A 13,538-nucleotide genomic window follows, 5' to 3' on the forward strand; every position below is an offset into this window, starting at 1 on the left:
GGGCCAGCTGGCTGCCGGGGCCCTGATCCTCGCCCTCTGAGGGTGGATGGTGAGGGCGGTGGCCACGGCGTTCCTGGCTGGGAGCCCAGAGGAGTCTTTTGTAATCACAACATGATCTCGTGTGCTGGGCGGTGAAGCCGGCAGGGAGAGGCCTGCAGAGGCCCGGCTCCGGTGGCTCCAGCTTCCCTCCTGCTCTGGCTCCCCCAGGGCTGCTCTGGAAATCTCTCGGTGCCTGCTGTTGCCATGCACTCGGCTGTGAGTGGCACCTTGCCTTTGGCGGGGGGCTTCTTGGGGCTGGGACACCAGGCAGCCACACTCTGGGGGCAGCTGGGGGCAGCTGGGCCTGGGAGGAAGAGGGCTGTGCCTATGCCGGTGGGGGGCTGGGCAGGGGCATCGGCCACAACGGGGTCCCTGCAGCCAGAGAAGGAGGGACTTGGGGATCTCGGTGCTGAGGCACAGTGTGCCCTGGGGTGACCCCCTGGCTGGGCCTGCCCTCAGAGCTGGCTCTTTCCTGCCCCGACTGACTGTAGGTAGCTCAGGGCCTGGAGAGGCTGGGCCTGTGGGAGTGGCTCTTTCCCACAGTCTGGGCACAGGTTTGGGGAGTGGGGTCCAGGGCCTGGGAGCCGAGGACAGAGCAGGGGCCTCTTTTCACCGTGGTTCTTGGCCTGGGAGTCAAATAGCCCCCCCTCGACCTCCTGAATACCCTGGCAACTTCCCAGTCACGGCAGGTTCCGCTGCCAGAGCCATTTATAACTCCCATTCCAGGCTCGGCTCTGCTCTGCAGTGGAGCTCCCAGGAGAGCCGGAGGGAGGGGCAGCCACTGCTGGGAGCTGCAGGCCTGGGTATGAGGCCCCGGCCTGAGCCTCAGAGGTGGCAGGAAGATGGGCACAGAGGCCAGCGGGGTGGGGCTGGGGGGCCTTCCATGGGCCATCTCCCCACGTGACCCTCGCTCTGGGTCTGGAGTCTGCTCCTTGGGTGGTAAGAACATGGTAGAGTGGGCGAATGTGAGAGTCGGGGAACTGGTAAGGGATGGGCCCAGCAGTCAGGAGCTTGGGCCCCCTGGCCTCTGCAGGGGCCTCATGGGGCCGAGTCCCCAATGAGCAGGCAGGAGAAGGATGCAGAGCTGGACAGGAGGATCGTTGCCCTTCGCAAGAAGAACCAGGCCTTACTGCGCAGGTACCAGGTGAGTGGGCTGTGACGGGCCGGGAGGACTGACCGGGTTGGCACTCCCTGTCCGATCTGCAGACCCTGAATGGTTGTCTCTCCCTGCAGGCTCTGGGCCTGGGACCAGGGTTAGGTTGGGTGCGTTCCATCTCAGGGGCTCTGTGAGGGTCCTGGGGACTCTGTGATGTAGTGCCTCTGCCCCCTGGTGTCCCACTGGTGTCTCTCTGTGTAGGCCTGTCAACATCTGTGTCTCTGTGCACCTGGGGGGCCATGGCCTGTGCTGACCCCAGGCCCTCCCACAGGAGATCCAGGAAGACCGTCGGCAGGCAGAGCAGGGGGGCATGGCTGGGACCACGCCGGAGCTCCTCCGTCCTGACGGCCTCACTGTCACCATCAGCCAGGTTCCTGGAGTAAGACCCACCCAGCAGACAGGGTGGGGTGGCAAGGAGGTGGAGGCCCAGCCCGTGCCAGGGGAGCACAGCTGCCCCCGCTCCTCCCGCTTACATTCTGGGGCATATACCTACCAGCTCCCAACCTCATGCAGCCCAGGCCACTGCTGGCCCCCATCCCCAAAGAGCCACAGCTGAAAGGTGACCAGATAGAAGCCTCTTCATGCCCTTTTCCAGCCCCAGAGCTCTGCACCCGTACCCCCAAGCACAGGCCGCTCGTAAACCCCAAACCCCAGGGGCACAGAGACGTTGGGGCTGAATGCCAGGAACAGCGTCTGAGGGACAGAGCCTCATTGTCTGAGTGCTTTGGATTGCCCAGCTCAGAGATGATGGGCCACTGTGGAGTCTTGGGCCCCTGGGTGGCCCCAGGCCCGGATAACCTAATGCCACTGGTATGTGAACGCCTCGCAGCGTCAGCTCCTCTGTGGGCATTCCAGGGAGGGCCAGGGCTGGAACCCAGCCTGGGGAACCACCCAAAGGACCCAGGCCCCAGCCTCTGTCCGGTGCTGTCTATGTGGCATGACGGCACGGCCCCTCATTCTGCAGGGGAAGCGGGTGGTCAGCCGGAACTGGGCAAGGAGCGCCCTTGGGCCTGGAGCAGCCAATGAGATGTTTGAGGATGAGGAGGCAGAGGCCCACGCTGGCGCCTTCCGCTTGGGGGAGCGGGTGGAGCTGGCTGTGACCATGGAAAACAAAGCCGAGGTGAGCAGTGCTGGGGGGGGGAGCCGGGCGCCAGGAAGGCAGCCTCTTCTTCTCTGGCTCTGCCACACTGCCCATCCGCACCTTCCCCAGGCCAAGCGGATCGTAAGTGAGAAGCCTACCAGAGCAAGGAGCCAGGGGGCAGAAGGGTCACCTGGAGGGGGCTTGGGCCGGAGCCCCTCCATGCAGATGGCCATCAGCTCAGATTCTGCCCAGAAGGTAGCTCTTCAAGAGGGGCTGGGGGCATGAATGTGGTGGTCCCCTTTTGGGGGAGGCACAGAAGCTGAGTCACATATGTCCCCCTTTGCAAGGACGTGGCCCAGGCAGGACCTGCAAGAATTTCCAACTCCTTCTTCCTTTCTCTGGCCAGTCTCCACGTTGGGTGGGTCTTGCAGTGAGAGACAGTGTAAGCCAGAGGTGTGACCTAGCCCCTTACCCTACCTGGACCTCTGGAGGCAAGCTGGGGGGGTGGGTGGTCTGGAGGTCTGTCAGGAGGGTGTAAGAGACTGGCCATGTGCCAGGTGTGACCTCTAGGTGGCAGCAGCCCCTAGTCTTGGCTCTCGCTCACGGCTGCTGGGTGCCTCTCCACCCTGCCTGCACCTGCCCACACACCCCAGCGACAACTCTGTGGATAGATGCTGTTATTATCCCCATTTTACAGATGAGGAAATGACACACAGAGAGGTTAAGTAACTTGCCCAAAAGACACCACTAACGCGTGGACGGAAACCGTGCCTATAGCAAACAGCATGTTAGAGATGGAATGGATCTAATTTTTTTGGTGGGGGGACCTCAAGACCTTGAGAGAGGAAGGGGTTAGTAGACTCTGGATCCCCATTCCAAGCTCAGGGCTCTTTCTGCTTCGACCCCGTTGTGCTTTGTGTCTTCTCCCTGCAGGGTGTCCGGGAGCCCCCGAGTCCAGGCCTGATCCCAGGCCCAGCTCTCCGCCGGCCAGCGGGGGGGCCCCCGGAGGTGGGCTGGGACTATGCCCAGTGGAAGCAGGAGCGAGAGCAGATCGACCTGGCCCGCCTGGCGCGGCACAGAGACGCACAGGGTGACTGGCGCCGCCCGTGGGACCTGGACAAGGCCAAGCCCACGTGGGTGGCAGGGCTGGGCATCCTGCTGGTTTGACATGCTTGTGGGGCTGAGTTGGGCTAACTGTGGGTGTCTCTTGGAGGGCTGCTGGGACCCTCCCCAGGGTGGTGAGGCTCTGCCTGACACTCTGTTCAGACCCTGGGCTCAGGGCTGTGTGTGGGCACTGCGTTTCCCACCTTTCTCGGGCCCACCCTCTCCATGCTGTCCTTGGTTCGTGGCTGGGCTTGGGGCTGGGACTGGGGCAGGAGGTGTCGGCCCACCAGCAGCCTTGCAGCCTCTGTGCTCCCTGCCAGCAGCCTGCCTGACTCCCCCTCTCTGCAACGCAGGCCACAGGACTCCAGCAAGCCTTGGGAAGAGGGCCCGGCCAGGGTGGGCAGCACGAGGGGTGAGCCAACACCCACCCCTCCTGGATTTTTTCACCCCTTGCCCCCACTTCCTCTCTGTTCCCTGTCTCTTGGTTTACCACTTATTTTCAGAGCTGGAAGGAAGCATGGAAGGACATCTTCCTTCCTCTCCCTCCCTATCAGAGGAGGTCACCACTTCCCATCCTCCGAACCTACAGCCCCTGTCCTGGATTCTGACTGCAGAAGGTCTGGGGAGAAGGGCTCACCAGGAAGTCAGCGCTGGGGTCCTTTTGAGGTGTTGGTCCCTCGTGGGCGGCAGCCACCCCTCGCCTGTTATAGGAACAGAACTCTGCGTCGCTGGCCCCTCATTTTACACACAAGGGAGCTTGAGGCTGGAGAGGCTCTGCCGGTCACCTGGTCAGGAGTGACACAGCGAGCACAGGGACACAGCTCCCCGGACCCCCAGGCCAGGGCTCTTTTTTGGGAGCCAGAACACTCACAGCTGGCAGCTTCCTGGTCCCGAAAGAACTGATGTTCCTGCTGTGGGTCTTTTGTGACGCCCACCCTTTCCCCATTTCCTTTTTCCACTTAGGCCCCAGGAGCCACCGAAAGCTACAGCCCCCACCGTTGCCCCCTGATGGCAAAGGTGAGTTGGGACAGGAGGAGGAGCAGGTCCCACGTGCTGGTGAAGGAGCTGGGCTGCTATGGACCTCTTCTCTCTTGATTTGTGGGCCATCTCTTGCAGGTGGTACTACTCGGGGTGGGCAACCCAGCAGACCTTTGGTGGCGCTGGCCACGCGCAGCAAAGCTCGGGGGACAGAGAGGCTGACTGGCAGGGCCCGCAGGTAACATGTGGCAGGGAGCAAAATCGAGGGAGGCATCTGGGCTCCCTAATTTCCTGGCCCTCCCCTGCCCCTGGGAGGTCAGGCCCAGCACTGGCCCAGGTGCCTGCTCCAGCTCCCGGGGCCTCTGCCTCTTGGCTGACTGCTGCCTTGTGGCAGGTTAATGAGATGCGGGGAGAGGCCATCAGCAAAGGCAGCAGCAGCGAGAGCCTGGTGTCCAGGGAGGCTGGTGGTAATTACAGCAGTTACCGTCCCCTGGGAAGTCAGGCGCGCCTTTCCCAGGCAGCGCAGGCCGGGACACGCACGGAGTCCCCACAGAACTCAAGGTGCTGCAGGCTTGGCCATAAACAGCAGCTGGGGACCTGCAACGGGGCTACGGTGGGCGGTGTTCAGAGGAAGTGGCTGGGTTTGGGGAGGAAGGTTGGGCTGGAAGGGAAGCATCCTGGAGCCTCGTTCTGGCTCTGAGGTTCCTCTGAGACCCTTGGGCTGTCCCTGAAGGACATGGGCTGCTGGCTACGGAGCAGGTGACGTGAAGTGGGATGGGTAGTGGTGGGGCCTGCCATGTTCTGCGTTTCTGCAGGTGGGAAATGAAGGAAGGCAAGGAGGAGCTGGAGAGCCAGGAGGTGGGTACCTGGGCATAGGATGGGGCGGGCTAGGGACATGAGCCCTGAATTCACCAACCAGCAGAGCCGACCTCTTGTTGTCAGGGGAGCCCAAGCACCAGAAGGACTCCAAATGAGAAGGAACATGCGCAGACTCCGAGCAGGATGGAGCCGGGCGGAGCCATGAGTGTCCCAGCAGCCAGCCCAGCTCCAGCATCAGCATCACCAGAGGAGCCAAAAGGGGAATCAGGAGCTTCGACAGCCAGTCCTGAGCCTGGCTCTCCACGAAACACGGACTTGCTTCCCCTCGACCTCTCTCTAGGATGTGCCAGTGGCCCTGGGCCCGGGGAGAGCACGCGTGTGCTCAGTCCAAGGCCTGGGACCCAGGAGAGCCCTGCGTCCTGGCTGGAGGGTCACGAGCAGCCCCTGGGGTGGACCGAGCCCCAGGCTGAGCCAGAAGCCCAGACTTGTTCTGGGCCCCCAAAAGAGGCAGGGCCCCTGGAACCCAGAGAAGACAGGCCTGGCAAGGCTGGGGCCCGGCAGGTCCTGGCACCTCGAAGCAGACCCCCCAGAGGAGGCAGCCAAAGGGCGAGGGGCACAGGAGGTATGAGGCGCAGGACAGGGGGTCCTGCCCCTGCAAGAAGATGCTGAGCCAAGCTCGCGGGGGCAGGGGGCCAGGCTGGGGAGGGGAGGAGGGAAGACACCGTCAAAAATCTTTGAGCTCTGGGCACGCGGTAGCTGGCAGCTGTGGCAGCCTGGCCGAGCAGTTTGGCAGACTCTCTGGCGGTGTGACACTGTGAAGGCAACGAGCCAACCCCTGCACCTCACGGGCGGCCCCCTGTGCACGTGTGTGCTCTCACCTGCAGGTAGAGCCCCTGGTGTATCCCCACGCCACACCTGGTCTGTGAGGCTGGCAAGCCCTGCCCCCAGCCTGCTGCTGCCCAGGCCACAAGCTCCCTGACCCTGGCGAGAGGACAAGGCTTGGAAGCACTCAGCACCTGGCTCTCCTGGCTTCCATCACCCCCAGGGCCTGGCCTCCCTCTCCGGCTGTCGGCTCCTGGCTCCTCAGGTACAGGCAGCCTCAGCAGCTGGCATGGCCAGCCCAGACTCGGGCCCTTTCCTACACTCCTGCCTTGCACCCAGGTGAATCACAGTCCAGGACTCACAGGATGGCCAATCTGGGGAATCTCACAATCAGCTGGAAGCCTCCTGCCTTTCTCTGGGCCTCAGCCTCCTGGAAGAGGAGGCTGAGGCCCAGAGAAAGGGAGGCCACAGCCAGCAGGGACAGAGCTGGGGATAGAAGAGCAGAGCTCAGGTCTCCTCTGTGAAAGGAAGGGTCTCTGAAATGGGGCGGCGGGGTGGAGGAAGGAGGGGCCAGCTTCCTCTCCCCACAGCAGGCGCGGGAGCCCACCGTCAGGGACCTTGTCCCCCACCCCCAGGTCAGACATGGAGTGCACCCTGAACTGGGGCAGAGGGAGCCTGCCACCCAGGGTCGTTTCCTGCCATCTGCAGCTTCCTCCTCCCACCACCTCCCTGCACTGTGTCATGCTAGAGCAGAGCAAGGTCTCAGGCAGTGACCCAAGAGGCAGAGAAACAGCAACTCCAGCTAAGTACGACATCAGGACTTGTCTTTCCTACTTAGTCTCTGTTCCCATCCCTCCCCTGAGGCCCACGTCTCTGCACAAGCTGTGGCTTCCTCTCAATTCAACAAACATTTCCTGAGCACCCACTACCAGCAATGCAGCCGGTGGGCGATGGTGACTTTGCCAGCAAGAGAGAGGGAAGAAACCCCTGCATCCGGCAGACCCAGGCTGCGCAGCAGGAGCTGTTCTCGGCTGTAGGTGCCCGACAGGGGCTGGGGATGGTAGTAGGAGCCCAGAGGGAACCATCCCACCGCAGCTCGCAGAGGCAGGCGCGTCTCCCTTTCTCATCGCGTGTACCCTTTACCCCCAATCCCCTGCCTGGATCTCCCCACGTGGCTCTGCCGCGGTTGTTCCTCTCTGCTGAGGGTCCTGGGCCTCACCAGCCTCTCTGGGTTCTCTAGGGAGTGTCCGGATCATCCCCAGCATCTCTCCACTGTCAGTGAGGCCTAAACTGTGGCTCTTGCTCCGCTCTCCACCCCCTCTATTGAGGAAGCATGAGGAGGGGGTGTCTTTTTGGCAGATCGGATTGTTTAGAGCAGTGCCTCTCACACACTAAGGTGCCGAGCAATGCAGATTCTAACTTGGGAGGTCTGGGCTGGGCCTGGGAACTTGCATTTCTACTAGGCTCCAAGTGCCGCCTCTGCTGCTGCTTCCTGGACCACACTGTGAGAGTAAGGGTTTGGACTAGAGTGTATGGAAGGCTAGGGGCAAAGACAGACTCTAGACTCTAAGGGCTGGCTGCTGGCTCTGTAGGGGATGGGGGCAGGCTGCCCCTGCCCGGTGGGAGCTTCCTGGCCTCCGAGTTGGGTGGGACACTGACGCACTGGGTAGATGCTTGAGAGTGGGTGGTGTCAACTTCCTGTAGTGGGGAGTGAGAAAGCTGGTTGGGAATGGGATGAGGTGAAGGGGGTTGGAAGAGGTGAGGACTGATCAGAGGAATTTTGGAAAGGCTTGGGAACATTCTGTGCCTATGGGAAGAAGACCCCTGTGAGATATGAAGAGGCAAGGGTGAAAGAGTCCAAGCTCAAGTTTTCCTTTTGCCTTCCAGTCACATGTGTGTGGCTTTGGAACATGACACTGGCTCTGGAACTCACGACTCCCAAAGGATGGAGCTGGGGTAGAGCAGGTTCGGGCAGCCTCGAATTCAGATGTCTCCCACATAATTCTGATCCAGAATTTGAATTCTAAGATTCACAAACTTCCCCCAGCCCCCAGTGCCCCCAACGGTACAGATGTGCCTTCATTAAAGGGTCTGTGCCAAGGCATGTTTGACTATGGGATGGGGATGTAGAACTTGGGCAGAACTCTGGTTGAGGCCTCACAGCAAGACCTAAGCAGGAGAGGAAGCTGGACAAAAGGGCTATGGAGAAATAGGGCTTCTCTCCCTTCTGGATGTTAGGAGAAAGGGATGTCATGGGAATGAGTCACTAGGGCTTGGAGAGAATGGAGTCTGGCACAGGACATCTTCGTTGCAGGAGGACTGGAGTGCAAGGCAAGTATCACTGAACTTTTCTCAAAAAAGGGGAGCCCTTCTTCAGGAGCAATGAACCAGCAGCTCTGGGGGCCACCCCTCCTGCTCTAGGATGGAACCAAGCTAAGGAACAGGAGGGAAGCATAGACATCCCTCCACAAAGCTCGGGACCATGGAAGGCTGCTCTGTTTCCTTCTGGCTCCTTTGGTTAAAGGCCTGGCTGGGAGCCTTCTTCTTGGATTCCCTTCTCCTCTCCAACCAACAGACAAGACTGCTCCTCAAAGGTGGGAAGTTCTTCATGGAACACGGCTTCAGGAGCCCAGGCACAGAGCTGGAGGAACTGACAAGGGAGAGTGCAGTGGGTAGTAGGGAGCCAGCAGGGAGATGACAGCTTTACCTAAGGCCTCAAAACAAGGAGGGCAGAAGAGGTGGAAAGCATCTGTGTCCTGGCCCATATCCCCTTACAGAGGGGAGCAGCAGACCACATTGTAAGGGAGGTATTTTGGGGATGATAGGCAGCATGGTTGAGGGGAACAAACATGGGCCTTGGAATCGGAGGGACTGAATCTGAATCCTAGGTCTGCCACCTGCTAGCTGGATGACTCTGGTCAATTTTAACATCTAAAAGCCTCAGTTTTCTTGCCTGCAAAATGGAGCTATGATGAAGGGTTGTTAAGAAAATTAAAGATGAGAATATGCAAAATATACCTGGCACACCGTAGGCACTCTATTCACAGTAGCACACAGAAGGCACTCAGTAAATATCTGTCGAATAAATAAAGTAGCTTTTTGTTGTGATCTCTGTCTACTTGGTTTTCTGTCTTTTCCATTGTCTTCTCTTTTAGTCTCATGGTCACTGGAGTCAAGACACTCTCAGGGAAACAGGGATGGTTTGTAAATGTTACCCAGCCTTCTAGGACAGTGAGCTGCTTTTAATCCCCCGGGGTAGTCTGGTTCAGTTAAAAGCATCATGAAGTGACTCTGCTCTTACAGGGAATGTTCTTTGCCCTCATCCACCCACTGGATCACAAGGATATCCTAAGCATTTCCCCCTGACTTTGCACACTGCCTCTTGCAGCTCAGAGTGTTTCCTCTTTTCTTCTGTTTACATCATAGCAATCTCAGGAACTCACTCCCCAGAAACAAACTCCTTTGTGGAGTTTGCTCCATGCCTTCCAAAGTTTTATCACTGAAAGGAGCAGCAATGCCGGTATTTTCTTATAATCAAGAGACGGGTAATTGGGGATCCCTGGAAGCAGGGGATCCCCAGCTATCTAACAAGTCCCAAGTTTGGAAGGTTTGACCACCAGTCAGCTCCAGCCCCAAACCCTAGCCTCAGGGACAGGAATAACAGGAAAAGATGGCACTGGCCCCTGAAAAGAAAAAAGGAAATGGCAAAAATCCCACTTTGGCCATATCTTCTTATTTGGGGGACTAAATCGGGGGCGGGGGGGTCAAGGGAATAGGAGAAACTAAAGGCACCACTTCACTTCTGCCTCTTAAGTCATTTATCAGTGTCCACAGACCCTGCAAGCGTCTCTTCCTGAGTGAGGGATATCAGGGCTTACGAGGAAGAGCTGACACAGGGTGACCACAGCCCCACTGAGGGGGAGAAGGCGAGGCTGGGCAAGGCAATGAGAGAAGCCGCGTACGGCACAGACCAAGGCTGCTTTCTCTCAGCAAGTCTGCCGGCCTACGTCACGGCCTCTCATTAAGCATCCACTTGACGCCAGGGAAGTGAAATAGCACAGACCTGGCACCAGAAAGGACAAACGTGGCACCCACTGCTCCTTTTAAGGACTGGCTGGAGGAGCTGCAGGCCCCAAGGCAGGAGGTGAGGCAAACACATCAGTACCTTTGTGGGAGGGGGAGGGAGGACTCTTTCAGGCCTGCCTCCTTTTTTAAAAAAATTTTTTGCGGGCCTCTCACTGTTGTGGCCTCTCCCGTTGCGGAGCACAGGCTCCGGACGCGCAGGCCCAGCGGCCACGGCTCACGGGCCCAGCCGCTCCGCGGCATGTGGGATCCTCCCGGACCGGGGCACGAACCCGTGTCCCCTGCCTCCTTCTTAACAAGCTCTCCAGGACAAGCTCTCCTGCAACCTTCAAGAATAACCAACAATGGGGCTTCCCTGGTGGCGCAGTGGTTGAGAGTCCGCCTGCCGACGCAGGGGACACGGGTTCGTGCCCCGGTCCGGGAGGATCCCACATGCCGCGGAGCGGCTGGGCCCGTGAGCCGTGGCCGCTGGGCCTGCGCGTCCGGAGCCTGTGCTCCGCAACGGGAGAGGCCACAACAGTGAGAGGCCTGTGTACCGAAAAAAAAAAAAAAAAAAGGAATAACCAACAATGAAGGCTTTTTCCCTTTTAAAACTCTAGGGACACAGTGTTTCCTCTTCCCTCAGCAGGGCAGCTGGCTTCAACCAAGAAAGAGGGTCAAAAGTCACCTTTGGATAACCATCTGTTCAAACAGTAATACCCTAACCCCAAGTTACTGAATCAGAGGGAGAGGTTGGGCCAGTGCTTCTCACATTCCAGCGTGCATCCGAAACACCCGCAAGGCTGGTTAACACAGTGCGGAGCTCCTCCTCCTGAATTTCTCATTCGGTTGGTATGGGATGGGGCCTCAGACGTGGCGTTTCTAACAAGTTCCCAGGTGATGCTGATGCTGATGGTCTGGACACTGGTGTAATGTTTACTCCCTGCCCCTTCACATTTCTTTCCATGCATCATTTTTGCCCAAAGGGACAGTCCCTCCCATGAAAATATATTAATTACCTCATGTGAATATACTGTACTTTTATTCCCAAGATCTCGAAGCCCTGTCACACCTATTAGCTCCATTTGCTCTCATGAATTCCCATTTGGTTAGGAGGAAAGAGAGAGGTCAAGGGCGATAACCCATGCCATCGCTGAGTCCGTAGGCTGCCTGTCTTCCAGTTCAGGGGTCCCTCCCAAGAGCACACTGCCTCCCCAACCCAGATCCTCATGATATGTGAGCTGCCTACAGCTCAGAGACTGGCTGCTGTGACTCAGCACTGCCCAGACTTCTAGCAGGGAGCTGAAGGGACAGGTGGCCTCCAGGACAAGGTGGGAGGAGACCTCAACTCATCCTCTGAACACGGAGGTAGCAGAGAGAGGTAGAGGTAAAAGGAAATCCTTGGTAACCAGGAACTGCTTTTTTGGACAAGTTGGTTTGGGGACTTTTGAGGCTCACTTCGTACACTGTAGGCAATAAATAAATAGTTCTTGAAATAATGGTAGTGGTTTATGGAAAATGTTCTAAGGAAAGTTAGAATCTTACTGCTGATTAACTGATGAGCTATTGTAAAAACAGATTACTGAAGTTAAGGAAACAGGAAAGTAACAAGGGTAGATTCTTGTTGGCATGACTGTAAAATCCTTGAGGGCAAGAACTGTATGGTAATTTTCTGGTCCCATAGGAGCAGCTTAACAAATGTTTGTAGAATGGAATGCGGCACAGGGAAGCTGGTTTGGCTCTGGTGCTCCTTACCGACCAGGTGGCTCAAGGACACTGTGTGCCACTGGGAGCCACGGCTGTTTCTGCGCTTAGGACAAACAGACAGCCTGGTAGAGTCTGGGAGTGTGGTTAAAAAAAAGATTTCATCTTTGTATTTTTAAATTAGCTACTGGAGGGAACAAAGAGCATAACACAGGTTTTCTGGCAGCAGAAACCTACATGTTATGTCAGCAAGTAAAACAGATGCGACCCAAAAACTGTTGATAAAGCAGATATTTTTATAGCTCAAATTGGCCACAGGGCCAGGACAAAGGAGACAATGAATGGGTTACATATTCTCTGTTGCCTCCTTGAAGCACCACATGGAATACAGCTGTGGACTCCTGGCACCTGGCAAGAACAGGCAGGCCAAGCCCAAGCCCCTCAACCTGGCAGTGAAGAAACCGCGGCCAGAACGGCCAGTGCAGCTGTGATCTAGCAATTCACTTCCCTGAACCAAGATTCTCGGCTGTGGATACACAAGTGGATCATGACAGTGACACCACGATGACTCTAGGGCCAATGCTATCCAACGCAGTGATCAACCAGGTGATCAACAGTGCCAGGCACTGAGCTTAGTGCTGGTCCTCTGAAACGAGCGAGGCCACTGTGGTCCCTCCCTCCACCGAGGGAGAACAACAAAATGTACAGCTGTGGCCCTTTTGTTACTGCACTGCAATTCCAGAAATACCACCATTCTCTGCAGACAGGAAGGGGAGGGCAATTATTATCCCTTTTAAATAGCTGTGGTAGCCCTAAAGCTCGGGACCTGACCTTTCAGTTCCCCTTAAAGAAACATGTAGAAACAAGTAGATGCTCTCCACTCAGCATTTCAAAACAGGATATAAATACTCAACGAAAGAACACACTATCTTAGGATTCCCTAGTGAAAACCAAAAAACAAGGTAGACAGAAAAAATTCCAAAGCTGTGGTATCATATGTGTAGAAATCTCGAGCTGTTCGGAAGAAAAATATTTCTTATGCCGGAAACTTCAGAGAAACACTTCCTCAGCACAGTGGGGGAAAGAAATGATACCCACACAAGCCCGGTCTAAATGGCTTAGCAAACTCCTCACCCCTCACCCTCCAGAGCTACGCTTTCAAAAGAGGATTATTTCATCAAATGCAGGCTGTCGAGAAATAAACGCACACGGTCACTTCTAACATAAACACCTAGAAATGATCCAGGTAGTCCCAGTGCAAAGCAGTTAAAGGAAAATAATCCCCCTTTGCCCAGACCTCTCCTTCCCAGATCAAAACCTGATGGACAATTTTGCAGCTAATTTCTAACCCTTGAAAATAAAGCTATTCCAACCGCTGCTCCCTGCCACCAGGCCCTGTTCTGGTGGAACAGTGACCTTCGCATTGGCCAACAGGCTCCTGCTGCACACACTGCTGTATGTGCCCAACGTGTGAAGCCGTGTGCAACTGCAGAAGCCACATGTCCCCGTCTACAGAAAGGAGGGGCTGGCTTGAAGAACTTTGGAAACTCACTCCCCTTCTGCTCTGCCTTACCGAGCCCTCTCACAGAAAGCCATTGTGTAGGCTCAAGAGGGAAGTAAAAGAAGGGTGGACTTTTTCCATGCTCCCCTGCGGACCACAAGGTGATGGAAAAGCACAGCAGCCACCCCCCAACAGCTCCGGAGAAGTACAGGCCTCAGGGGGCCCCACCGACACTGGCTTCTCACTCGGGTTCGCACTGGGCAACATTGTCT

General features: G+C 57.2%; 1 protein-coding gene across 5 annotated transcripts; it reads left to right on the forward strand.

Annotated features, from left to right (window-relative positions):
- Positions 1-237: 237 nt before the first annotated feature.
- CCDC9B (coiled-coil domain containing 9B) lies at positions 238-9,107 on the forward strand (the record flags this gene model as incomplete). 5 transcript variants are annotated; one of them, XM_081230193.1, is made up of 11 exons in its annotated part: positions 238-255; positions 1,073-1,183; positions 1,467-2,005; positions 2,160-2,315; positions 2,406-2,531; positions 3,210-3,409; positions 3,734-3,792; positions 4,344-4,397; positions 4,497-4,596; positions 5,174-5,216; positions 5,301-9,107. In XM_081230193.1, the coding sequence occupies 9 exons, from the start codon at positions 1,703-1,705 to the stop codon at positions 5,844-5,846; spliced, it is 1,587 nt and encodes a 528-aa protein (XP_081086319.1). In that variant the 3' UTR covers positions 5,847-9,107. The 5 variants fall into 5 exon arrangements, with proteins under 5 accessions (XP_081086319.1, XP_081086321.1, XP_081086320.1 ...); XM_081230194.1 differs by having other exon boundaries at positions 244-255; positions 1,467-1,565; XM_081230195.1 differs by lacking the exon at positions 3,734-3,792 and having other exon boundaries at positions 3,210-3,366.
- Positions 9,108-13,538: the final 4,431 nt, after the last annotated feature.

This window comes from Mesoplodon bidens (genome assembly GCF_964165515.1).
Source record: "Mesoplodon bidens genome assembly, chromosome: 3".
Lineage (NCBI taxonomy): Eukaryota > Metazoa > Chordata > Mammalia > Artiodactyla > Ziphiidae > Mesoplodon > Mesoplodon bidens.